Here is a 27,018-nt window from a genome sequence, read left to right as displayed (position 1 = left end):
TGACAAATATAAAATCTGAATCGAATCTTGTGTTTTTATTCTTTAAATTTTGATATAGTGTTTATTTTAACTAGACCAAAATGATTGTTCAATACTAGACTACTAGCAAGGGAATGAATGTCAGAATTTGAATTCAGGGAAGAAACAAATAAATCGTTTTTGCTTGGGTGTGTATTCCCATCCACCATTGACATGTGTTAGATGTTGATCAATAATTGGATTAGGCTTGAACCATCTACTGCATTTATGGTCTAAGATAGTACACATTACACAACCAAATATGGCAAGATACACTGTTCAATCAATTTCCCTTTTATCACATAATCACGCAACAAATATATTATTAGCAATATTCACCTAACGTTTCAGTCATACATGTTACTGGTACTACTCCATTCAAATGTGCATGACAAAGTTCACTGACCATCATTATTAGTACTTACAATGTTTAATGATGAGTAAAAACAACACCAAAAACTGATGATTGATGATGTGTGTTCCAATTTCCAAATGAATTCATACATCCAGCTGTAACTTGATTCAAATAAAAAAGTTGCTTTTTGTGTACATTTACATACCTTTATGTATTTAGGCCCCTGTTTGGTAAGTAATAAAAAGACACAAATTTATTAAGAAAAGATAAGAGATACATCAAGAAGAAAATTTGACTGAGATTAAATGTGAACTAGAAGCAGAGAAGAACGACAGAGGCAGAGACCATGAAGCCATAGATGAAGATCAAGAAGGCAAAATGAAGAGCCCAATTCCTCTTGAACTTGCCAAAGTAGGAGTCAGGTGGTTCCTGGTAGTGAATTTCAAAGTCATCCTCAGCAACAAAATCAGTGTTGGCGAGTCTGAGCTTCATGTCCCTGAGCTTCTCGGTGGCCAAGCCAAGTGTGAGCTTGTGGCACCTCCTCTGGTACTTGAATCCATTGATGCACCTGAGGGTCTGTGCCACGGAGACGTAGAACATGAGGTGTGCAATGGAGAGGAGAGTGATGGGGATCCAGCAGTGGCGGCATTGGAGGCGCTGCGGTGACTGAGAGAGTGCCAAGAAGACGAGTGAGAGGAAGATGAAGAGCAGCTGGAAGAGCTTCTGGAGCTCTTTCTTTTGGAGGTCAATGGCGCGCTTCTTCTCCAGCGTCTTCTCGAAGTGGAGCTGGATTATGGTGTTCAATGCTTGCAGTGCTGTTTCCTTCGGTACACCTTCACCTTCGTACTCTGCCATTGATGCTGCTCACTTCAACACAGATAACAAAAATGAACGTTGCCCTCTGCTCCCTCTCCTTTATTGGGACAACAAACAAGTTACTATTATTATTATTTGGATTTAACTAAGATCTGCCATGGACATATTTTAAAAATATAATAATATAATGTAAAAGAATTAATTTTTGTGGTAATTTTTGTAAAATATTTATTTTTATAATATACTTAACCTATCTACTTAGGAAATAAGCTAAGCAAAATTCTTAATTTTATCAACTCAAACTTATTTGCACTTATTGGAGAGAGTAAAAGCAAAATGTTGGGAGTAAACGGAGAGAACTCGAATGTCGAATCTCCAAGTTGGATGTATATGCAACGGTTAAAAATATAATAATGGGCAGGGCACAAATATTGAGGTTGGAACTTGAAAATTGAAATCTCTCTGCCATTTACCACTTGCCATTCATTCATGCTATCCAAATGGGCCACTGTCCAAGCTTTTCCGTTCAAAAATTAAGTTTTTTATATTTCATATACTAAATTTGTATTAAAAACATAAAAAGAAATTCCTTTGTAGTATTTTTAACAAGAATATTTAATTAATTATTGAAAAATTAAATATAAAATACGATGTAGATTATTTCTTCTTATTCATCATAAGTACTATATCCAACATGCATTTTGTTTTGGTTTGCATAAACGGTAAACGATAGTGTTAATAACTTAAATGCCACATTAGTATGGAAGTAGCGTATTTCTTTTTCATAAACCAACTTCTTCATGGATATTGTATTGCACTCTGGCTAATAACACTATTTAAATAAACTATCAGTGTAAAACAATGTCATATTAGTAAAAATAATTATCTTTCACGTTGACCCCGTAAATGGTCATCCAAAAGAACGGATGTGATTGTACGACTGTGTAAAATACTTTACTTGCATCAAAATTAAACTTTTCAAATAAATTGAATATTCCAAAGTATACCTTCGGATATTTGTAAATCAGGTTACCCCTTTACAGTTGGAAAAAGAATTTGATTGATACAAGGTAAGTATAAAATAGGCATTAGTGAGTACTAATACTCACAATGCAACAGTAATTATAATCAACATATCAACAAAAAAAAAGGGGACAACATTCTTAAAATTGGATTAATAAAAATATACATGTCTAACTCAAACCTATCGAGTTATGTTAAGACGACATAACCTTTTTAAACTCATCTTTAACTCCTTATTCCTTCACTAAAGGATGGATGAAGACTGAAGAGTGAACCCACCATCTAAGCAAGTTCCACACTCTATCTGATGATGATGTAGTGATGCGTCAAAGTATGAGTTTTTCTTTTTAAAAATTATGTCACCCCAACATTTATCCTGAATAAAATACTACTTAACCTTGAGAATTACGATTTCTATCTTCAATTTTTTCCAGCACAAAGATATTACCCTTGTTGTCCCTTCCAATCCTCATGGTGTCATCAACATATCTATGAGAAAGATTGAAATAAGAAACAACAAGAATTTTCAACAATGATAGAATAAAAGACACAGAAAAACAGCAAGTTTCACAGCCCTTTAGTTTGTCCATGATATGATCTTAGGATACGTGATTTCCAACCATCCCTCTGGATTGAAGATGCCCAACAGAAGATTATAGTTTTTCCGGAATACATGCATCAACTGTGAATGCAAGGAAGAAAGTAATTTGAACTTGGAAAATCAGACAAATATTCAAATCCGATTAGTTAGGCTAGAGAAAAAATGCAGTATCTAATAGCATTACCTGATCAGGAGTAATGGTGGAGCTTTCAAAGTTAATGTCAACCCTCTGTGAATTTCAAGTATTATCCAATTAGGTAGTTACTCAGCAGCAATAGTTATAGATTACAGAGAAATAAATTAAGATTGGTCAAACAAGAAGGTAGAGCTTTAACTGTTGCTGAAGCAATCTTGAAAGAAGCCTCAATACTAAGCTGTCCTGACAACAAACTCAACCCCTTTGCACTGAACTCGACCACGTTAACTGCTTTGCTCTCCATTTTAGAATCAAATGACCAATGCTCAAACTCAGTAGATAAAAGTTACAAAGATGAAATACTGGAAACACAGTTTGCATCTTCTAATGTCAAAGTTATATACAATCTCTCTACTCAAAATTTTGTAGTTTGTACCTTGGCTATGTCAATGGTTTGAAAAAACTCATCCAATGAGATAAAGTCTCTGAGGCCTAACTTGGTTCTCTTTGATCCCAGAATTGTGATTGTGCTATAAACAAGCCTCCAGCACCCAGCCACCTTCCATGTAATAGAAATTATTGATAGGGATAGCTCATAAATTGCAATTACAATCAGATATCAGATAATATAGGCAGAGTTGAAGTTACCTTGTCTAGTTCTAGAGTTGGCTCTGGAGTTGGATTCTGAGATTCTAGCTGCTGCACCAAACTCTCAATTTCAAATTTCTTGGCAGATGGGAGTCCAAAAATCCCCCTGTTGATTCCTTGAAACATATTTTTTATTGCAATTGATTTCAAACATATCACATACCCTTTCTGCATTGTTAAACAATGCTAAAATCTTATAATGAAAAAGAAAAGAAAAAGTAGATTCAATATTGTTGAAATGGGATACCTTCCACTGCCTGGTAAAGCTCCCTTTTCTTCTCAGCAAGTGTGTCATCCTTAACCAAGCCTGAGCCAAAGTTTTGTTCCCCAACTTTAACTATGGTGAAGGGTCTAAACCAGAGCGGTCTGTCACCAATTCTCACGGTGTTCATCCTTGAAAGATTCTCAGGCGGAGCCAATCTTTGAAGCTTCATTATATCCAAGGTTCTAAAAATCACAGGACTCACATGACAACCGGCCATTGAAGCATGAAATAACTTGGTGACCCTTCAAGAAGAAGATTTAACTACAAGAGACAGAAAATGAAGCACAGGATAAGATCATGGCCTGACCCTGCACGCGCCTCTATCTTTTTTCTGTTGATAAAGACTGTGGCTCCTATTATTAGTGCCATCATTTTTGCCCTATCGAAACAGTGAACATGCATTTAGAGCAAGGTTGCGGTTTGTGGATAGGGCTCTTGAGACATGTGGTTCAGAAATCAGAATCATGGCCACATAATGTGGTCCACGAGATACCTTATGCTTTGGTCTCTCACTTGCCGAACTCATTAAACTCCTTATCCTAACAGTGACGGCATGTTGCGACCCATTTCTCTCTCTCAAAATCAAAGTGCAAGTGTTGCAAAAATAACAAAACTCAAACCAGGAAAAACTTTCGAGTTAAAAATGTAAAATTGTAAAATTTAACTATTCAAGTTAATAACTTCAAAGAAGAAGACTGCATCAGTATTCCTAGATTACTTTTAAGATTGCTTCCACCTTTTAACAATTTTCATCAACTAAACCAAGCATCCTCAAGTCAAAAAAGAAATTAAAAACATGAATCATTTATAAGTTCATACATACTAATAATGTAAACTTGGGTTTAGTGAAGATAAATACAACTAGAATCATCCATGGATTCTTATTTATACCCTATTGTAACTGAAAAGACATGATCCTAGGCAGCAGGAATTGCTTGGTTGGAGTCTTGCTGCAGCTGTTTCCACTGCTCTGGGGTGACAGCTTTCTTGACAGAGAGAGCATGAATCTCTTTCATTTCCTCCTCCAACGCAGCATTCACCATTCGATGCCTCTCCAGTAGCCTCTTGCCTTCGAATTCTTCTGATACAATCTCAACTACGAAACTTGCACCGCATCTAATACCGACATGAATTTTATTAGCTTTTCATCAACAAAACGGTTTAATAGCAAAAAATTCAAAGAAAAGTAAGTTTTTTTACCCTCCAGATGTATCAACTACTTCCTGAAACAGAAATACAAAAAGTGTAAGAAAATAAAAGAATACCAAAATTAATAGTTTCCCAGGAAACATATCCAGTATAGATAAACAAAATCAAAGGAGTGGCTGTTCGTGGTTGAAAAAAAGCAAATGAAAGAACCAGAATTCTACTTAGAAAAAATGCAGCGTGGAATGAATGATGCAAGAAAGAAACCCTTGGGAGAAGAAATTGAACGAAAACAAGTAGTGACATACCAGGTGAGTAGGGTTGAGTTTGGATTTCAAAGAAGATTCAACTTGTTCCTTCGTCACACCCATCTCAGACGCTTATCACTTTCTCTTTCCCGTTTTGGGTTTTTTATATACGGAGTATGCGGCAAATTTACGCATTTTCTTAGTTTCATTTTGCGTTATTCACAAGCAGATGTCATATCGGTGAACCGGCTGAACCAGTACCGGTTCTTCAGGGTGGCCGGTCTAATTTCAGAATGACAAACGAGAGAAACCCAAAGCCACAACCCACCCACACACTATTCAGCCTCAGAAACGAGGAGCCCCAGTAGCGCCCAGATACGCGGACCAATCAGCCAGAAATCGTCGTTAAGCACTTCACTGGTTTCACTGCTTGTGACTTATAGAAACGTAAGCCCACTTTATTTTCTTTCCTTTTTTTTTTTTGGGTCATTGATGCAGATCCCTGCGATTGAGGAAGTACGTGAGGGTACAATATTAAGTAGTTAAATTAGTAATTAGTGAGTTGTAGTTTAGGTCACATTATTAAATAATAATTCTGCATTTTCCCTAGGTTCACGAATTTGTGTATATTTTTTTGTTTTCTACGGTATCCCCCAATTCAACAGGTCAAGGATTAATTTGTTGCGATACTGAATTCCATTTAAGGGTTTGTCGTTGGCTAATGAGTTACTGCATGCATATGTATGTGATTCAATCAATATAATGTCTCTTCCTTTTTTTGTTGGGACTTCCATTGAGGCATTGGACATGGAAAAAGTTGTATGTTTATGTGCGCTTGTGAAACTTTCAGGAAACACCTTCACATAAAAATCTTCAATCTTTAATGTAAGAATCATTTTCTTATCTAATGTATTAGTGATTTGATTTTGCTAGTATATATATTAATTTTGTGTTGTTTTACTTAAATCATAGATTATTAATTGAGATTCATAATTACTTCTTTTTCTTTAAATGATGGCCGATCTTTAAAAATGAAATCACTTAGTTTTTTTGGTCAAATTTTTCTTTTCTTTTTCTAATGATATCATCAATTTTAATTATACATGAAATGCAAGATATATATAATTTTTGTTTATAAAAATGACCAATATTTGACTACAAGTGAAATTTTTTATTTTAATGTAAGTATAAAGTTTTTTAAGATTAAAAAAATTATTGATTAATGCAATAATGAAGAATTAAAAATAAAATCATATCATATCTAACACATTAGAAAACAAAATATCAGTATAACTATGTAAATTACATTAATCACAAGATTTTGATGCATAAATAAAATTTAAAATATTATTCTATTTTCAAAATTTAATCTAAAAATTATGTTTAATAACTTAATTCACACTTAATTAGAGTATATTCATTAGAATTATTTTTGTAACAACAGCTGATGAAAATAAAAATTTATTCAGGAGCAAATTTAAAACAAAATACTAGCAATTAAAGTGAATTTAATCAAGTATTAAAATACAATAATGGTAAATAAGCTGTTGTATTAATATAGTGACATTATGAATTTGATTTGTTTATAGATTTTAATTGAGTCAAGGAAAAACGATAGCCAACTCGAACTTACTACGTTAACAGTTTGCTAAGTTAAAGTGATGATGCTGATGACATATTTTGAACTTTAATTTGAACTTATATATTAATGTGAATTTAGTATGGTACCGAAAGGAAATTAAGATTTTTTTTATGACATAAAAGATGACTAAATTCTCATTTTGGTCCCTGAGATTCACGCGATTACTCATTTTGGTCCCCGAAATTCAAAATTACCTATACTGGTTCTTCAGATTCACATTTGGGCACCAATATGGTCCCTCGACTCTTTTCGGTGATGATTAGGCAAATGGAGTGCTGAAATGACACCCTTCTTATCTGCTAGTTGATGTGGTAAGGGTTGTATTTGTATTCAATTTAGTCCCCCTTATTAAAACTTTGTCATTATAACTCAAATAAATAATAAGATAATTAGGGTTTCAGGGACTAAATTGGATACAAATACAATTCTCGCCACATCAACTAGCCGTTACAGCGTCCAACATGACAGGAAGGGTGTCATCTCAGCACTCCATTTGCCTCATCATGACCGGAAAGAGTCGAGGGACCATATTGGTGCCCAAACTTAAATCTGGAGGACCAGTATAGGTAATTTTAAATTTTGGGGACTAAAATGAGTAATCGCGTGAATCTTAGGGACCAAAATGGGGATTTAGTCCATAAAAGATAGCCAAAGTAAGAAAAGGAGAAAACAAAAATTTCAGTATCTGGGACAGAGACTGGGAGACTGAGACTCAGTATCATGTTTGTTGGTTCAGAGACTAGTACTAAAATTTTAGTATCTGTTCCCAAAATTTCAGAAGTACCTCCAACAAGTGGGGACAAGGGACTAAAATTCGGTGGGGCAAATACTAAAACTTTAATAACATTTACATCTAAAATATTGTCATTTCAATTAATTAATTCCAAGTTTATTCTGTGTACAAATTAAATTAGAGCTTTATTCTTATTTTAGTATCTGTCTTCCACTTTACACCAAATACAATACTGAGACTTATTTCAGTCTCGGTCTTTTAATTTCTGTCTCTCAAGTTTAGTCTCTCAATCTCAGTCTCTCAGTCTCTGTCGCTCTTCCAAACACTACCTAACATAATCGCTGACGAAAACAACGGCGAATATTATCTGATCCACACTGTCACCGCATCAGATAAGATCCACACTCTAAAAGGATCGGTGTGGTTGTTGTAAGAACCGTAATTTTCACGAAATAAAATAATTTAAATGCCCATATTAAGTTTCGAAAAGTTAGAATGAGAATTTGGGGATTTAAATATGATTTTTGGACTCAGTAGGTCTTTCTGAGTCAGAAAATGTATTTTCTGCAAAAAATCGTAAAAAACCATAAACCAACAGTTGAACCGGTTTAAGTCTATCCGGTACTGTGTGAAAAAAAGTGAAAACGGTCAGAAACCCTAGAAACATATTAGAAATGAAAAACCAGACGTTAGTGTTAAAGGTTTGGCCCAAAGTTGGGCCGAACGAGCTAAAAACGCTAGCGGGTTGGACTGGGCCCAAGTTTGACCCAAGCCCAACATATATAAGAGTTCATTAATGAACCCATTCAACCCAACATACCTATAAACACACACACACCAGCTGCAAGAAGGAGAGGGGAGAAGAGAGAAGAAACACTATTCACCTCCTCACTCTTTTCATCATATCTTGAGCTACGGTACTCCGATTCGCGTGCCGTCAGCAGCTACGCGAATCTCTTGCCAAGCCCGTCATTTCTATTTAAGTTTTGTGGTAAGTCTCTCGAGTTTACCTGTCCAGTTTTCGTGCCCTTGTGTAATTCGAGTTTTAGGATTTGGTTTTGAGTGAAATCTCGTGATTTGGGTATTTAGGTACACTCTAGCACTTGATTGCTTGTGGTTTTGGCTTCCAAAACTGTTGAAAAGATAAGAGCTCTTGAAACTCTTGTGATTTTATGATTATATTGAGCCCTAGATTGGTTAGTGATGGTTTGTGTGTATATAGCTTGTTTGTTGTGAGTTTGGGAACTTTTGGAGCTTGTTGGAGTCCTTTTGGAGGCTTGCTTGTGGTTAGAAGCTCAACTTATGCTCTTTTGGGGTTTTGGTTCATATTGAAAATCGGCTAAGGTGTGGTTTCGATTTTTTCTTTGTAGTATATAATATTCATGGACACTTAGGCTAGTGAACCATAGGATAGGTTTGGATTTAAATGGTTGTTGAGTTGTTGAATGATGGTATGTAATGATTTATGATGAATTAATGATTATTGGGTGTTGAATGTTGATGTATGATGATTTATGATGGGTTGAGGAATTTTTGAGTTCAATGATGTTGACTAATATTGATATGATGAGGATGAATGAATGTGTGGATTGAAAGGTGGTATGATATGTTATATGTGATGTTGAGGTTGTTGGGATGTTAATTGATTATTTGGAATGGTTGATAAATGGCTACATTGATATTGGTAGTTGGACATGAGAGATTGATAATTGAAATTGATGATAGAATGATGATTAGTGTAAGTATTGGTGAGAAATTGTTTGAGATGTTATATGTTTGATGATTGAGATGGAGAATGATGAAGTGTGATGAAAAAATTGGTGGAAATGATAGATGGTAACCCAAAAAGGGTAGATTGTGTTGCAATTGGTAGTTTGGTATAATTTTGGGTGGATGTGGTTTGTAAAAGTTGGTAAATTAAGATTTTGGGAGTTTTGGTAAAAATTTATTTTTGGTAAACTTTGTCTGATTATAACTTTTGTCTCGATTTTTAAAATTTGTTGAAATTTATTTAGAATTAAAGTTTGTTGAAAACTCTTCGAATCGATATAAAGTTTGTAAAATTTAGAATTTTGTAGAGGAAGTTATGATCATCCAAAGTTGGTGTTAAAAATCTAAAATTCTACCAAATTGCAGAAATTTTATGATTTTTGGTATGTGCGCACGCACAACCCTGCGAAAATTATAACATGTGCACATGCACAGACCTGTGCGTACGCACACGCAGGGGAAGGCTCTCTGTTTGCGGCGCTAGCACAGCTTGTGCGCACACATACCAATAAGGATTTGCGACCTGTGCGTATGCATAGCCCTATGCGCACACACACGTTGGGAAGGCTAGTCTGTTGGGGGTGCTGGCACAGGTTGTGCGAGTGAACAGGCATTGTGAATTTTGGCACCTGTGCGTACGCACACTCCTATGTGTACGCACACGTTTTAAAACTCTCCAGAGCGTGCACGCGCACACCCCTATGCGTACGCACACGCCGTGTTTCTCAAATTTTAACTTTGTTTTCAACTATTCCACCTTTCCAATAAGGTTGTGAGTTTCTATAACACCATTTTAAGACTCTTGGGCCTAGTTTTGGATATTTGAACATGGGATAGGACCTAAGGAATTTGATTTGGTATTATTTCGAAAAGTTAGAGAACAGAGGCTTAGGTTTCTGGTGTACTAAGGATGGGTTTGATGGAGTGCGAAGGAAGAATAGTTTGTGAATTGAAAAGTTAACAAACTAGTGAGTTCGGAATTGAAAGTCATGAATTAATGATGGCTGTGATGAGAACTTAGAAATGGATGATTATGGTTGATGGAGTGAGTATGAGTGGAAGGGTGCTATGAGCACGGCCTCTGAGATTGAATCTGTGATTATGATATGTTTTGTTTTTCGTCATAGGGACTGTGATAGTCTCCCGCCTACGTTCGGATGTGAGAGTTAAAGCTGGACTTCTCACTCATACTTATTGCTTCAGAGGAAGGTGGTAGGGCACTCTCCCTCGGAATGTTTTCCTCTGAAAGGAGAAGGTGGTAGGGCACTTATCCCTCGAAATTATTCCTCCTAAGAATGCTATTTCTCTCTGATTGCAAGGTAGTAGGGCACTAACCCACGGAATCATGCGGCAACCAGAGGAAGGTGGTAGGGTACGCTCCCTCGGAATGTTTTCGTCTGAAAGGAGAAGGTGGTAGGGCACTCATCCCTCGGAACTATTCCTCCTTATGCGTAATAGAGAGACTAATTTGGGAGTTGTCGACCGGATTTTCTGTTGGGTTTGGCACAATAACCGACATGTGATTTCATAGCCAATAGGACAGACATTCGTCATGTGCATTTTCTATCTGTTTGTATGCTTTGCCGACTTGTAATTGTATGCCTAATTGAATAACATGCCTATTTGCTTACTTGAGTTACTTGCCTTATATGCTTCTACTTGTGTTTTACTTGTATTGTAATTAATTGTGATTTCTACTGGGGTTGAAGAGGTTCGGAAGGCGGTGGCAATGGGATCGCATGGATGATAGGTTGGTGAAGGTTGTGGGACAGCGGTGTTTGGTTAGATTAGAAATCCTCTAAGATAGATTACCCTTTTATTGTATTATGGTTTAACTTATGCTTTATTGTTTTAGCATGCTTTAAGATAAATCTGTGATGGATATGAAGTTCTAGGATTGCCTCTGGCGTCTCGGGGTCTTATATCCTACATCATTGGGCACTGTTACCATACTGAGAACCTTCGGTTCTCATACCATATTTCTGTTGTGTTTTTCAGATGCAGCTCGCAACCCACCTCGGTGAGTTATTTGGTTGGTGACAGAAGCAGAGGATCCGGATACCCTTTTGGAGTCTTTTTGGTTTATTTTGTACATGTCTCTCACTTTTGTTTGTTTTGGCCTAAAGGCTTGTATTCGAGAGCACAAAACTTATATAAGCTATTTTTTTTACTGTCTGGTTTCTTGTATGGTCTGTATATGGCTAGCCGGCTCAAACTCCGCGAGCCATGGCTAGTTTCTTATGATATTATATACTTATCTTTTATTATCTTATATTTGTTTCTTGTGCCTTAAGCTAGTAGCTTCGTTAGTACGTTTTGCGCTTTTGAAATCCTGTTTTTGAGCTATATCCTTCATCGGGCTTCTAGATTATATTAATTCTTTCTATACATTTTATATATAGGCTTAGGATTGTCGTAACCTCTGATTAACCTTTGCTTTACAGCTAGAGGTAAGGTTTAGGGTAATTAGGGTGTTACAGTTGTAGGATGCGACAAATTTTTTGTTGGTCTAGGATGGATACCAATCTAAAGAGACTATTTTATTAATACTCTAAAAATATATTTGTCTCTTGAATATGATAGAAAATAGAGAAAAAATAGGTTTAAAAGAAAGAAATAAATAAAAAAGAACTTAAAAATATATTTTTTTACAAAAAAGATTAAAATATATAAAAAAATAAAAATAAAAATAAAAAATAAAAATATGAGATTTTATAAATAGTTGTAATATTATATTCTTTTAAAAAAAGATAATAGGTTTGTTTTTTGTTTCCATAATTATGATTTTTACTTGTTAGCATCCTCTACATTATACTTTAATGACATCAATATATGTTCAAAGTATAACTATTTAAGATTTTTATTTGTCCATTGTATGACTGAAGTTAGAGTTTTTGTCCATTTTTATCACTGGATTCAAAAATTTTATAAGATTTAATTTAAAAAAATACTATAAAAGACTATCAAAGATATTTAATTATTAAAAAAGACCTTTAATATAAAAATTATTAAGTAAAATTAATTTTTATAATATTTATAAAATTAATTTTTTTAAAATTTTGAATGTATATGTAAACTATAGTCCACTTTATTATTATTATTATTATTATTATTATTATTATTATTATTATTATTATTATTATTATTATTATTATTTATACATATTTTAAGTTAATGTTGCCAAATTTTTTGTAAGGATTTATACATATTTTTAAGTTGATTTGATTATAGATTTTACAATAACAGACAGAATTAGTATATTATAATTGAATTGAGTTCTTTTCATAATTTTCTAAAAATAATAAATAAAAATATATAATTTAGATGTAAATTCTGAATAAAAAAATACTTTATTCATTAGTATTTATTCGTTATATTTATTCATTAGTATTTAACTCTAAATTATAATTAAAAAATATTAATTGCTAAGTTTGATTATCTAAATTGATCAGTTGCGGATATGTATCCGCAGATCTAATCTGCATGTCTACATATTCGCACACTTATAAATGAAGAGTAAATTATTTGTACAATTATATTATAATTTATATTTAGTATAATTAGTAATAAATTAGAATATTATCTTTCTCTGAATAATATAAGAGTTTATCTATTATGTACCCATATTAAAGTTATAAAATTAGAAAGAAAATCAAAAGAATATCATATCCAATAATTAATTTGTTTAGATATCCAAATATAAAATAATTTAATATAATATTAATTATTTAATATTAATATATTAATTCGAAGTATAGTTGATAAATAGGACAAGACTATTTAATTTAATTTAATTTATTTGATATTAACTATATAATTTGATTTATTTAAAATTATAAGTCTTAAATGTTCTATTATTTTCATTCTATTATCATTATATTTATTTATTAGCATTTAATTTTAAATTATAATTGAGTTATCTTAATTTAATTTAAAAATAAATGTATAAATAAAAAATGCATTAGTTACTTTGGAAAATTATGAAACCTTACTACGCTCTTTCATTTCTTCATTTCTGCTTCCACATTTTCCTCTTTTCCTTCCCCTTCCATCCATTACTCAGATCTCTCAATTTCTAATCTACTTGACCATCACCGCTGCCGTTTCCTTTTCTCCAGGTCTCGCATCTCCAATGCCTCCTCACATCGTGACAGTCTTCTATTCTCTTCCTGATGGCGTTAACGTGTATAAAACCGTGCTCAGAAAGTATCTAAGAGACATGGATAGCCACATGAATGACGTTGACAACTTCATCCCCAAGGTGCTTCTCTGTAGAAGAATTCCAACAGCCCCACAAGTGTGAACATATCCACAACACCAAATATAGCGTACTGGAACGAAAGCCAGAACAGACTTATGAGGTTAGAAGGGTCTTTTCTCCCTTTATTTGTCCCTTCTTTTCACCTCAACAATTTCAGCCACTGCCGTTGAGATTACACAGACAACAAGGCCTACGCCAAGTCTACGTAATTGTGTGATTCTTGAGTGGTGATTTGTGATTCCTCGTAGCATCGGTGGAGATTCGTGGAAGCAGGCCACTCTAATAACAAATGGGTAAATTAGAATTTCAATATAAGATATTTAATCAGAATATGAGATCGTAAATTGGATTAACTTTATTATTTTGTAGGACATTTTTATAAAAAATAACTAGATTGAATTTGATTTTGAATACCAGATTTGAAATTAGAATATTGTTATTATTTATTAGGATATCTGTATAATAAAATTATATTTCTGCACCATTTTTGTAAGTTATCGCTATAAATAACAGTGTTTTACGTGATGTTTTAAACTTAAGCACTATTTTTTTCCAGGCACCGTAAACTGAAGGAGTAAAGAGGATGAGTAATGTAATCATACTTGTTTTTGTTAAATAAAAAATATTATTATCAATCTTTTGTAATCTATTTTTATTTTTTTATTTTTCTTTTAGTCTAATATCAATACTGATCCGGCCATTATAAATATCAAGTCATAACTCGGTCATGATAAGTCATAACTCAGAAAGAACGCAGCATAGTTCGGTGTTACAGTATTAAGCAATCTGCGTCATTAATCGGCAAGTTACGTTACAACTCAATAGATTATGTAAACGTCCAATGTAACGTCATCTCACATCAAAGCATAATAATTGCTCTTCAATTCCTAAGATCAGTAGAAATATAACCGACCTTACTTCACGTATAAAGGTATGGTATTTTATCTTAAAGATAGACATTGAATTCTCAATACTGACTTAAGCTTTGGAGTGCCCTTGCAGGTACACTCCCCCCTTGTTCCTTACTCACACTCTGCGCAATTGGACATGCCCTCGGAGTAAAGCTTGAACTTCCACAAAGCTCAAAGGTCAGCACCGAAGATAACAACTCGGCGTCAACTCTCAGGGACTGATCTCTCCCTTCAGGTATCCATACAAGAACAATTGGCACCCACTGTGGGGCCGAGAATATAGTCCCTTCCATATATTATCGGCCTCGACGATCTCGCTTGGAGCCATGGCTGAACAGCTTCCACCCACACCATCTGAACTCCTTCAGATGGTGACCGAGTTACGGCAAGCCAACCAGCGCATGGCTGAAGAGAACCAAAGAATGGAAAATCAAATTACTAATTTGAATAACACCCGAATCGAAAACAACAACGATCGACAAGAACGGACAGAAGAAGCCGAGCATCAGTCAGGGCCTACGCATGTCTCTGAAACTGCTCGGCACGAAGAAGAACAACCCGAGCATAATGAGGAAGCTCAGCCAAAAGATGAAGATGACCACCTAGAAAGCTCCCCTTGGCCATTCACGGCTGAAGTGATGAATTTCGTGTTGCCCAGGAGATTCACTTTGCCGACCACCCTGACTCCATATGATGGGCTGGGTGATCCGAAGAAATACATCAAAAAGTTCACCTCTATAATGATAGTAAATGATGCATCTGATAAAGTATTATGTCTTTGTTTTCCATCTTACTTGGACGGTCCTACACTTGATTGGTTTTGTTCTTTGCCTGCAGGTTCTATTTCTCGTTTTCTAGACCTATCAAAGCCATTCGAGGAGCACTTTGCTGGATCAACCATCTACCTACATGACTCCGACTACCTAAACACAATCAGACAAGGCCAACATGAAAGTCTCAGAGACTACATGACGCGCTTCACAAAAATAGCCATGAGTATACCCGACCACCACCCTGAGGTGGAGCTGCATGCAATAAAAAGTGGACTTCGACCAGGAAAATTCCAGGAGACCATTGCTGTGGCCAAGCCCAAAACTGTGGCCAAGTTCCGAGAGAAGGCAAAAGGTCAAATTGACATTGAAAAGCTCCAACAAGCTCGAAAAACAGAGAAACTACTACACAGAGACGACGACAAAACTCGAGACAACAAGAAAAACTTCAAACCAACCCCGCGATATGACTCTTACACTCAGTTCAACACCAAACGTGACAACATCATCAAGGAGATCATAAATTCAAAGTTGATCAAGCCGCCAAGAAAAGCCGGCAGCTACTCAGAATCAAAAGGCACAGACAGATCAAAATACTGCTTTTTTCACCAAAAACACGGACATACTACTGACGAGTGTATCATCGCCAAAGACCTTCTGGAGCGGTTAGCTCGGCAAGGTCACCTCGACAAGTATATCGGCGGCCACATACAACGACGAACGCCTCCCTCTGGTGACCAAAGCTCGGCAACACAGCATGGCCGAGATAAAGATCGACCAAACACCAAACATCTCGACCAACCAAGACGTATTATTAACTGTATTTCTGAAGGTTTTGTAGGTGGAGGAGCCACAAGCTCGGCAAGAAAGCGATCTTACCGAGCTATGCTTTCCATAGAAGCCGATCCAACTCAACAGCAGACACCTCCACACTTTCCTCAGATAACATTCCAGACTGCCGACCATAACACCAACTTAAAAAATCTGGACGACCCAGTTGTCATTTTCCTACAGCTCGGAGATCTCCTAGGCAAAAAGGTTTTACTGGACCCTGGGAGTAGTGCTGATGTCCTCTTTTACTCCATATTTTAGAAGATGAAATTGAGCAATAACATCGTCCAACCTTCCATTGGAGACCTGGTTGGTTTCTCAGGTGAGAGAGTCCCGGTTATGGGCTTTGTGTGGTTACAAATCACACTCAGTGAGGTTCCATTATCCAAAACTTCAGATATCCAATACTTAGTTATTGACTATTTTAGTCCTTACAATTTGATACTCGGCCGACCTTTCTTAAATAGGTTCGGCGCCATAGTTTCTACAATTCATCTAGGTGTTAAGTTCCCTTTGCAGGATAACACAATTGCAACCATTCACAGTGATGCCCGAGAGGCCAGAGAATGCTACAACAACAATTTTAAAAGACCTAACCAAAACTTGCAGGCACATGTGTACAACATCGGCAACCAAGAGGACCTACCAGACCTAGCCGACCTTGATCCCAGGGCAGGAACCCTTGAACGACCAACCCCAACAGAAGACTTGCACAAAATCTATTTCACAGAAAGCTCAGACAAATTCACCTATGTCGGTTCCATATTGAGCTCAGAAGAGAAAGCCACATTTCGAGCATTTTTACAACAAAATTCCGACCTATTCACTTGGACCCTAGCTGACATGCCAGGCATTGATCCGTCCATCATATCCCACAAGTTGGCATTAGATTCGTCTGTCCGACCTATAGCACATAAGAAGTGAAACCTCGGCCATGACCGTAAACAAGCCTCCCTAGAAGAAACCAAGAAGCTCATCAACACCGGCTTCATCCAGGAAATCAGATTCACAACATGGCTGGCAAATGTCATCATGGTGAAAAAATAGAACGGTAAATGGCGCATGTGTGTTGATTTCACCGATCTCAATAAAGCATGCCCCAAAGATTCATATCCTTTGCCATCTATTGATTGCTTAGTTGATGATGCCTCTGGTTATGAAAAACTTAGCTTTATGGACGCATATTCTGGCTATAACCAGATCCAAATGCATCCATCCGATCAAAATAAGACATCCTTTTTGACTGAATATGGAAACTATTATTATAAAGTCATGCCATTTGGTCTTAAGAATGCAGGTGCAACTTATTAACTCCTAATGGACAAAGTATTTGCCAAACAGATCGGTAGAAACATCGAGGTCTACGTTGACGACATGGTCGCCAAAACAAAAATCGGCAACAGCCACCTTGATGACCTTGTAGAAATCTTCGAACAAATTAATAAATACAACATGCGGCTAAACCCGAAGAAATGCGCATTTGGCATACAAAGTGGCAAATTCCTCGGCTTCATGCTCACTAGTTGAGGTATTGAGGCGAATCCAGAAAAGTGCCACCCCGTTTTGGATATGGCCATCCCACAAACTATCAAAGAAGTCCAGCGGTTGACAGGAAAACTTGCTGCACTCTCTAGATTTCTGCCATGCCTAGCTTCTAAGTCTTCATGTTTTTTCCAAACCTTAAAAAAAGAAAAGATCTTTTCAATGGACTGATGAATGTGAACAAGCGTTCACAATCATAAAAAAACACTCTTTTAAAACCACCAATTTTACAAACTCCTCTTCAAGGAGAACCACTATTCTTATACTTATGTGTGACTAACTGGGCTATAAGTTCCGCTCTTATTGCAGAAAGGCAGAAGCAGCAATTGCCGATTTATTTCACCAGCAAAACATTACAAGATGCCGAACTTCGATATCCAAGCATTGAGAAGCTCGCCCTAGCCCTAGTCTTCTCAGCCAGAAGACTTCGGCCATACTTCCAGAGTCATGTCATCCATGTTCGGACAGATCTTCCTCTGCGACAAGTCCTTCAGAAACCGGAACTGGCTGGCTGACTAGTGAAATGGTCGGTCGAACACTCCAAATTTGACATCAGATATCAGGGGCGATCATCAATGAAATCCCAATTCTTGGTTGACTTTATTGCCGAATTTACAGTACTAGACATTGTCGAAAGTTCACTTGATTGGTCTCTATATGTAGACGGATCCTCTAACCCACAAGGATGTAGCGTCGGGATCATACTCGATGATGGAAAAAGTAACGTCATTGAACAATCGCTTTACTTTTCCTTCAAGGCAAGCAACAACCAGAGTGAGTATAAAGCACTTATTGCCAGCCTCAAACTAGCTTCCGATCTCAATATGGACGAGCTTAAGGTATACTATGATTCCCTATTAATTGTTCAACAAGTGAACGAGCTGTACCAGGTAAAGGACCCTTTACTATCCAAATACCTAGCAATTGTTCAAACTTTACTTTCAGAATTTCATAAATGTCAGATTAAACATATACCTCGGGAGAGCAATAGCCGAGCTGACATACTTTCTAAGCTCGCCAACACACAAATAAATAATTCCTCCCTTCACCGATCTACCTTAACTAAACCTAGCATAGAATTATCAGATGTTTTAAGTGTAACACAGGATGTAGATTGGAGAACTCCATACATAAACTATCTTCGGACAGGGATCTTGCCAGGCAATGTCGAAAATATTCGACACTTTCGTCGACAAGCCTCATTCTTTACAATTTATAACAACTACCTATATAAATGAGAATTCTCTCGTCCTTTACTAAAGTGTCTTTGCAGAACAGAGGCCGACTTTGCGCTTGCCGAGGCACATGAGGGTATCTGTGGTACACACCTCGGAGCCCGAAGCTTATCTTCAAAGATCCTTAGAGCTGGATTATATTGGCTGACGCTACAACAAGATTGTAAAACAAAATTCAAAAGTTGTGACAACTGCCAGAAACATAGTCTGATCCGATCACACATCTCCCAGCCGAACTCCTACACTGTTCCGAGGTAAGTTGGCCTTTCAACCAATGGGGTATAGATATCCTCGGCCCTTTCCCGACAGCAGCAAGGTAGGTAAAATGCCTAGTTGTAGGAATTGATTATTTTTCAAAATGGATAGAGGCACAGCCTCTAGCCAAGATTGCATCACAACAAATGCTTTCTTTTGTATGGAAATATATTATCTATCGATTCGGCATACCTCGGCACATTATCACAGATAATGGTTGCCAGTTTGCCAACCATAAGTTCAACTCCCTTTTGTAGGACTTGAAAATCAAACACCATTTTTCATCAGTAGAGCATCCGTAGACAAACGGGTTAGCAGAGGCTGCAAATAAAGTAATACTACATGCTCTAAGAAAGAAACTAGACGATGCAAAAGGCCTTTGGGCCGAGCTTATCCCAGAGATCGTATGGGAATACAACACCACAATTCACTCAACCACAAAGAAAATCCCTTCCGGCTAGTCTACGGTTCAGACGCAATGATACCCGTGGAGATCTCCCAGTCCTCACTGCACACTGAAATGGCCGATCATACTACAAAAGAAACAGCTCGGCAATCCAAACTTCACCTCCTGGAAGAAGTCAGACCGTCCACAACAATCAAACAATTAGCTATGCAACAACTCATAGCTTGAAGATATAACAAAATACTTCACCCAAGGTCTGTTCAAGTAAACGACCTTGTGCTCAGAAAAACCGAACAAGCAAGAAGACCCTCAACCCACGGCAAACTAGCTGCTAATTGGGAAGACCCTTACCAAATCATAGAAATCGTCGCCAATGGAGCTTACAGATTACAAACCTTAGACAGTAAAGATCTGTCGAATAATTGGAATGTATCACCTTTAAAGTTATATCACAGTTAAAAATCAGGAACAGGCGAGTACTCTTTTTCCTACTACCAAGATTTTTCCCAAAATAGATTTTGCTTGGAGAGGTTTTAACGAGGCTAGCCTACCTGGGCCTTTGAAATCAAAGGTTCTACAAATAAATTTCTTATTTCATTCAGTAAATATTTTTCGCATTTCACTACTTCTCATTTATTTGTCAAATGTTTATACCACCGATTTATACACAGAATCCGACCATTCGGAAACAATCAGTCAAACAAAATAGCTTATCTTAATCCAAATCCGAGCACTCGGAAACAAGCATTCAATCAAATAGCCGATCTTAATCCAAATCTGACCACTTGGAAACTATCATTCAATCAAATAGCCGATTTTAATCCAAATCCGACCAGTCGGAAACTATCAATCAAACAACTTGTCGATCTTACTCCGAAACAAACAATTCGAAAACTATCAGTCAAACAAATAATCGATCTTATTCCGAAACCAATAATTCGGAATTCAAACAAAATAAACCAATCTTAGCCTGAATTATTCGGTCAAACAGATTGCCGATCATTACTCGGAAACCGATCATTCAAAATTCAACAGAAATACATCTGATCAATAATCAGAATCTGACTACACAAAATATTATTTATCAGATAAACCCTATTCCTATTACTCGGCATCTCATTAAACTCGGCCTACTCGGCTTTTCCCTGAAAGTTAACCAATCTCAATCAAAATAATGGCACTCAACCATTCATACAACCAATTTGGCTCCAAGCCACAGTAATAAACAAGATAACACTAGCTTATCATAAATATTCTGTTCTAATCGTAACATATAAAATAGTTTGCATTTAGAAGCATTATAAATCATTCCAAAAATAGTAGCAAAATAAAAAAGTTACAAACACAAAAGCTCAACACAGGAGCAAAATAGTTTACCAACAAAATCAATTATTCAAAAGTACAACAGAAGCAAACCAAAAATCCTATTGAACATTTTCATCTCCTTGCTCAGCAGCACCATCATCTTTGACTATAACGCCGTCCTGCACTATTTTACTTGGATCCATCGGTGAGAAATCCACCTCGAGAGCTAAGAATCTCACCTGAAGGGAAGCCCTTTCAAATCCTTCAAGGAAGGAATCAAGAATTTATCCTTTCTTGTTTTTCTCCACCTCCTTCAATTGAGCGGTAACCTCAATCATACGGGTACTCAGAACAGATAAGTCATACTCTTTCTTTTTTAAATCTTCAACATCCTTGGCATAACTATCCTTCACCTCTTTCAAATGCTTCTCAACCTGAACTAACTTCACCTCAAGCTCTAAAATTTTAGTACTCTTTATAGCCAACTCCTCCCTTAAACTCAGATCCTCCTTTTTCTCAACAAACTTCTGATGTATTTTTTCTCGGCTACGCCTTAAACTTGCCAGCCGTAATCCCACCACCTGAAACTTATACATTATCACATGAGTATTCCACAAAACAACAAAATTTAAAACCATTACTCAAAAAATAAAAATACCTGCATATACTGGTCAATTGCCACATCCCAACCTCCTCAGCTAAGATGACATCGAAAAGGGTCAGACAAACCTCATCAACAGTAATCATGAAAGGATAATCCTTCCCCCAAAGAGAGAAACCCTCATTCTTCTCAACAACGTCATGCAATTTTTTCTGATTCTCATAAAACCTCTGTAAATCCTCTACTGGAATTTTTAACTCTTCATCAGAATCTTCTGACAGATCAACCACATCAGCCTTTTTCCTTTTTAGAATTACCTTTTTTCTGCTCGGCTTTGGTTGGTCAACTTCCCCAGTGCCAACCTTCTCCGCTTTAGACGAAAATCCCTCTTTGTCAAGGACTTTAGTCTTCACTCGAGCCCTCAAACTCGCAGCAGATACACCAGGATATTTTCCACCTGCAAAGTACAAAATAATAAAGTTAGCACAATTATCCCATTCCACTCAATCTACAACGATCACACAGCTCATCTAAATACTCTATCACTGCTTCCCTATTCTCGTCCCATTGGAGCAAGTCAAACACCGAAATGAACTCCTTTCGATCAATAGCTTCAACTAAATATTCAATGATACATTCATTTCTAGCATTAATAACCTTTGGCCCCAGAATACTCTGTGGCTCCAAGCACCACCAAATCGGGAACCTCTCCTCAAAGTGGTCGTCCATATAAAACGGAAAATCTCCTTCAACACTCCTTACTTTCACATACATTTCCTTAAAATTCTTAAAAGAGGATTTGTAAAGCTTAACACAGCAAACCTTGGGGAACAGTTCAAGTTCACCCATACATCGTTCCAAACATCCTTCGCTTGAAATAGCGAGAAAAACAACTCCAGTGTAGATGGCTCCTCTAGAAAATCCATCAAAATCTCGAAAGCACGAAGAAAGGCCTAACCATTAGGATGCAATTGAGATGGTGCGCAATTCAGCTGCTTCAACACCTGACACTGAAACTCATTGAAAGTGAGTTTCACCCTCAGTTCCTCCAAAACACAATTATACATATAAAAGTACGGAGAACCATCCTCCCTGTGGAAAATATGATCACCCTCAACACACGGAAGCAACTCCAAATGAACTCCAGAACTAACCCTCACGATCCTACCCTTATCTATCTCCTTCACAACACCTTCATCCAAAAACAAAGATGCATGTTTCTTCACATCCTCACTCACCCAATCATACGACCAGTCAACCTTCCCCTTCTTCTCCTTTTTCTCCTTTTCAAAACCCATTAGCAAAGATCAAAAGAAAAACACACAGAAAGATAGAGAAAGAGAAATTGCAGAAAGCTATAGAATTTTCATGACAGTACCTCTCTTGCTCATTTTCCCTTTGAATGATTCTGATAAATTGAAAACCCCTGTGCGAAATATCAAACCTTTGGTTCTCTAAGCCTTAATTGAAAACGCAAAAAACCGCTTTCCAATACCACTATACAATCACTTTAGTTACCCCAAACAAAATGATGTGCATTGGGAATACGCAAGTCATTATTAAGCATTCACTTAGATTCTCTTTCCTAATCATATTATAGTTTAAAGTCCCAATAACTGTTTAATAAAGCACCTTGAACTGGGGGCTCCAAGGGCAACCCAAACCTCGCCGAACTATGCTTCTCAACCATTAGTCAACTTCTAACTCATTAAAAGCTCAACCTACTTCATTAAACACACTCCCAGGCTAAACTTAGGGGCTATGATCCGGCTGTTACAAATATCAAGTCATAACTCGGTCATTATAAGTCATAACTCGGCAAGAACACAATATAGTTCGGCGTTACAGTATTAATTAGCAATCTGCGTCATTAATCGACAAGTTACGTTACAACTCAACAGATTATGTAAATGTCCAATGTAACGTCATCTCACGTTAAAGCATAATCATTGCTCTTCAATTCCTAAGATCAGCAGAAATATAATCGACTTTACTTCACCTACAAAGGTATGGTATTTTATCTTAAAGATAGACATTGAATTCTCAATACTGACTTAAGTTTCGGAGTTCCCTTGAAGGTACACTCCCTCCTTGTTCCTTATTCACACTCTGTGCAATTGGACATCCCCTCAGAGTAAAGCTCAGACTTCCACAAAGCTCAAAGGTCAGCACCGAAGATAACAACTCGGGGTCGACTCCCAGGGACTGAGCTCTCCCTTCAGGTATCCATACAAGAACAAATACTAAAATTTATTTGGTTTGACTAGCAAACACCGGCAGCCTCTGTAACTTCTAAGGGAGAATCGAACATGCACTTTTTTGCTTTGGACGAGAAGGTAACATATTTCTTGACTGTTATAGCCGAAGATGCCTTGCTTTCTTAGCAAGTTTTTTTTAAAAACGTGTGTAGTTATATTTTGTGATGTCTAGATTTGCTGTGTTGTTACCTTATTATTTAGTAATGTGTTTCTTATTTTATGTCATCTTGAAGTTTGGAAAGGGTGTTGCCGAAACACTGTCAACGATGATATGTGAAGCTGTTGTGGATGGGATAACAACAGTTCTGCCAAAGTTTGTGAAAACGGTTGGTTCTTCATCAAAAATTGAAAGTCACGGTGTCAAATTTTCGAATACTGCTCCAGCTGTTACATTACCGTCAGATAGTTTGAAATGCTTCCTTGACGCCAACCCCGCAATGTATTTGGGTGACGAACCAATAACAAAAAAAGGACACTAAGGTACAAAGGAAAAAAGCGTAGATTATCGATCTCCGTCTGAAGTTAAGGTTTTATGTTTTTTTTAACAAATGTCACAATTTATTTTTTATTTTTTATTATTGTCATTAATTTTTATAATTATATTTTTTATCATTATCTTTTTGTCTTAAATTTTTTAAATAAAAGAATAAAAATAAACCAAACTATTATAATTTGTTCTTATCTAGTCTTCTGTGTTATTTGTAAGATAAGAGTACAATTGTGAATTGTGATATGTGTAGAGTTGCTACTTCCTATCAACCTACCTTAAATTAGTTACAACTTACTTAGGGCGACTTTATGGCAAGTTTGTTTTCCTCTATCCACCTACTGTAACAGTAAGCAAGAAAATTAAGAATAGTTTTGTAAGATAAATATGCTACTTAGATTAGAAGGTGACATTTCTGGTGTTAAATATTTTTAGCACGAAACTCTTCAAATTGAATAACCAATTTGGGAAAAGGCGCAAAGCCAATTAGACTAATTTTGCAAGCACTCTAAATGAATGTTTGAACCAATAAAGGAAGAATGATTTTGATTCGCAAGCACAGCAAAAATCTTCCATATTATCAAATCTCAATTATACCAACTATCCTGTTATATCTTTCTAGAGAAATTAAAAGCATTGACATCATTTATATTGTAATAGTCAAAGCATTAACACCACTATCAAATTCCCTGATATATCTTCCATATTTGCCTTACTTCTTATTTATCCCTAACTGATTAAGTTGGTGATAGTAATAGACAACATCTCTCTCCCTATTATAAATCTAAATATTATCTTTAGTTAAATCAAGTCTAGCAATGCTTAAACTAATTGTCATAATTTTTGGATTTGCAGAAAGAATTGTATTTTGGGGAATAGCTTCCTCCAGGCCGTTCATGACTTTACTACAACAATTACAATTCAAACATAGATGGAGATAACATGCCACATGTAAGCCTGTTCTTTAGAATAACATTGTTATTAAAAGAATTTTGTGTGTATACTTTGACTAAATAATTAATGTTAAAATTATTTTTATAGTGTTTGGACCTTTTATTCGGTCAACTAAAGAGATGGAATTTTTTTAATATGAACTAACCATTGCTGCTTACATCTTTGGAAACAATTTGGATCCGAAGTAAGTAAAATTAATTTATATCTCATTTTAATTGTTTATTTGCCATGTAATTATTTTTTTAACATTTTCTAACACCATAGTATAATATTCTTTTTACATGATTTAAGAAAAGTGCTTGTTCTAGACGATCATTGTATGGGCACACGTGAGACTCTTCTGACTATTATCCACGACAAGCCAATAATTGGTGATGTAAGATTTATTTCAGCAGAATTTCTTTGTTATGCTTGAAAAATTATAAAATTTGGATTAATACAGCATAACCGTGATTGTCTTTAATCAATAGGTCCTTACCTTAGTTTGTTCGATGATGACCAAAGGGCCATTTGGACCAAGTAAAATCAAATTAGGCAACCAATCGTTTTTGCCACTGACATTCTCTATAAATTTATTAGCAATTCAAATTTTACTCTTCAATATAAATATACCTTCCTAGTTATATTATAAATATAATAAGATTCCTCACTTAGTTTAATATTCAATGTACAAATTGTTTTAAGTGCGAAACAGAAATGTTCTGGCACAATAAAATACATCAAGGGATAACTTTATGGGAGACCTTGGCAGTTTATACGAGGTTTGTTAATTCTGATCAACATTCAATTAATTTGAATATTAATATTTCAAGGCTATTTTTATTAAAAATTATTTTCTGAATGTTGTAAATTTTTGTGCCAATTTACCTTAAATGTCATTGGTTTCTCATAGTGGTTAATTTGCTTTATGAGACCGTGAGATATATGGAGTCGTTCAAGCGTTGTACATCGATGACAGAGCGTAAGAGTGTCATTGGCGATGTGTTAGCTTATCTTGAGAAGTTTGTATCCGACAAAAACTTTCAAGAAATACCTTCACATAAAAATCTTCTATTTTCTAAGTATAAATTCTCTCAGCTAGTTGTCCCGCAACAACATGCCAAATCGTAAGTTTACAAAACATGAATTTTCAGAGTACAAATTAATTTTTCTGGAAGGAATCAAAATAGAAGATAAGTTAATAAAATAGTTCAATAAATTAAATGCTTTGCTTTTATCTAGTAACTAAGTGGAGTCAGAGAACTTTAACCACCGGAATCACTCCACATGAAAACAAATGAAAACTGAAGAAGAAAAGAAAAGAAAACAGAACTATCTATGCAATTCGACAAGTTACTGGTAAATTAATAAAACTGTATACTATATGAAGGCCTAAGGTGAAAAAGTTTTAGTTTCTAAGGACAGCCAACCAACAAATTCTCTTCAGCTCAATACACATGATATATATGTGAAACAATTTAAGTATGTACGAAGACTAATCCTTCTCACATGTTTATCAAAAATTTTTTCTTCAAACATGTTTGACTAAGATTCCATGAAGCAAAAATCTTGAAGATGAAATAGAACAAAAGAAAATATAAATAATGCAGTTGTCCTTCTTATATGTGAATAATGTTCATATCAATCAAATTTTTCTATAAACAAAAGAAAAGATAAATAATGCAGTTGTCCTTCTCAGATGTGAATAATGTTCATATCAATCAGATTTTTCTATGAACGCTAAAAGAAAAAAATTAAAATGGATGTTAAAGAAGAATACATGAAGTTGAAGAAGGTGTTTGGTGAGTGTTAGCAGTGAGGA

At 35.8% G+C, this 27,018-nt stretch overlaps 4 protein-coding genes across 5 annotated transcripts; 1 reads left to right on the top strand and 3 right to left on the bottom strand.

The window, feature by feature from the left end:
- Positions 1 to 478: 478 nt before the first annotated feature.
- On the bottom strand, positions 479 to 1,986 carry LOC130968859 (uncharacterized). The gene has a single exon (XM_057894334.1). It carries the CDS (start codon positions 1,226 to 1,228, stop codon positions 686 to 688), a length of 543 nt encoding a protein of 180 aa, XP_057750317.1. The 5' UTR covers positions 1,229 to 1,986; the 3' UTR covers positions 479 to 685.
- Positions 1,987 to 2,264: 278 nt separating this feature from the next.
- LOC130968858 (fibrillin protein 5 homolog) lies at positions 2,265 to 4,486 on the bottom strand. 2 transcript variants are annotated; one of them, XM_057894333.1, is made up of 7 exons: positions 3,845 to 4,486; positions 3,598 to 3,765; positions 3,386 to 3,508; positions 3,149 to 3,247; positions 2,998 to 3,042; positions 2,821 to 2,894; positions 2,265 to 2,701 (listed from the first exon to the last, which is right to left on the bottom strand). In XM_057894333.1, exons 1-7 carry the CDS (start codon positions 3,890 to 3,892, stop codon positions 2,605 to 2,607), a joined length of 654 nt encoding a protein of 217 aa, XP_057750316.1. In that variant the 5' UTR covers positions 3,893 to 4,486; the 3' UTR covers positions 2,265 to 2,604. The 2 variants fall into 2 exon arrangements, with proteins under 2 accessions (XP_057750316.1, XP_057750315.1); XM_057894332.1 differs by having other exon boundaries at positions 3,598 to 3,713.
- Positions 4,487 to 4,647: 161 nt separating this feature from the next.
- Positions 4,648 to 5,556, bottom strand: LOC130968861 (protein BOLA2). The gene is made up of 3 exons (XM_057894335.1): positions 5,317 to 5,556; positions 5,063 to 5,085; positions 4,648 to 4,978 (listed from the first exon to the last, which is right to left on the bottom strand). The coding sequence occupies exons 1-3, from the start codon at positions 5,377 to 5,379 to the stop codon at positions 4,780 to 4,782; spliced, it is 285 nt and encodes a 94-aa protein (XP_057750318.1). The 5' UTR covers positions 5,380 to 5,556; the 3' UTR covers positions 4,648 to 4,779.
- A 9,343-nt stretch (positions 5,557 to 14,899) lies between these two features.
- On the top strand, positions 14,900 to 16,435 carry LOC130966865 (uncharacterized). Its single transcript, XM_057891686.1, has one exon. The coding sequence runs from the start codon at positions 14,900 to 14,902 to the stop codon at positions 16,433 to 16,435; it is 1,536 nt and encodes a 511-aa protein (XP_057747669.1).
- The last annotated feature ends 10,583 nt before the right edge of the window (positions 16,436 to 27,018 follow it).

This window comes from Arachis stenosperma, chromosome 3, assembly GCF_014773155.1.
Source record: "Arachis stenosperma cultivar V10309 chromosome 3, arast.V10309.gnm1.PFL2, whole genome shotgun sequence".
NCBI lineage: Eukaryota > Viridiplantae > Streptophyta > Magnoliopsida > Fabales > Fabaceae > Arachis > Arachis stenosperma.
The sequence above is the reverse complement of the archived record's forward strand: the minus strand, read 5'-3'. Positions and strand labels throughout refer to the sequence as shown.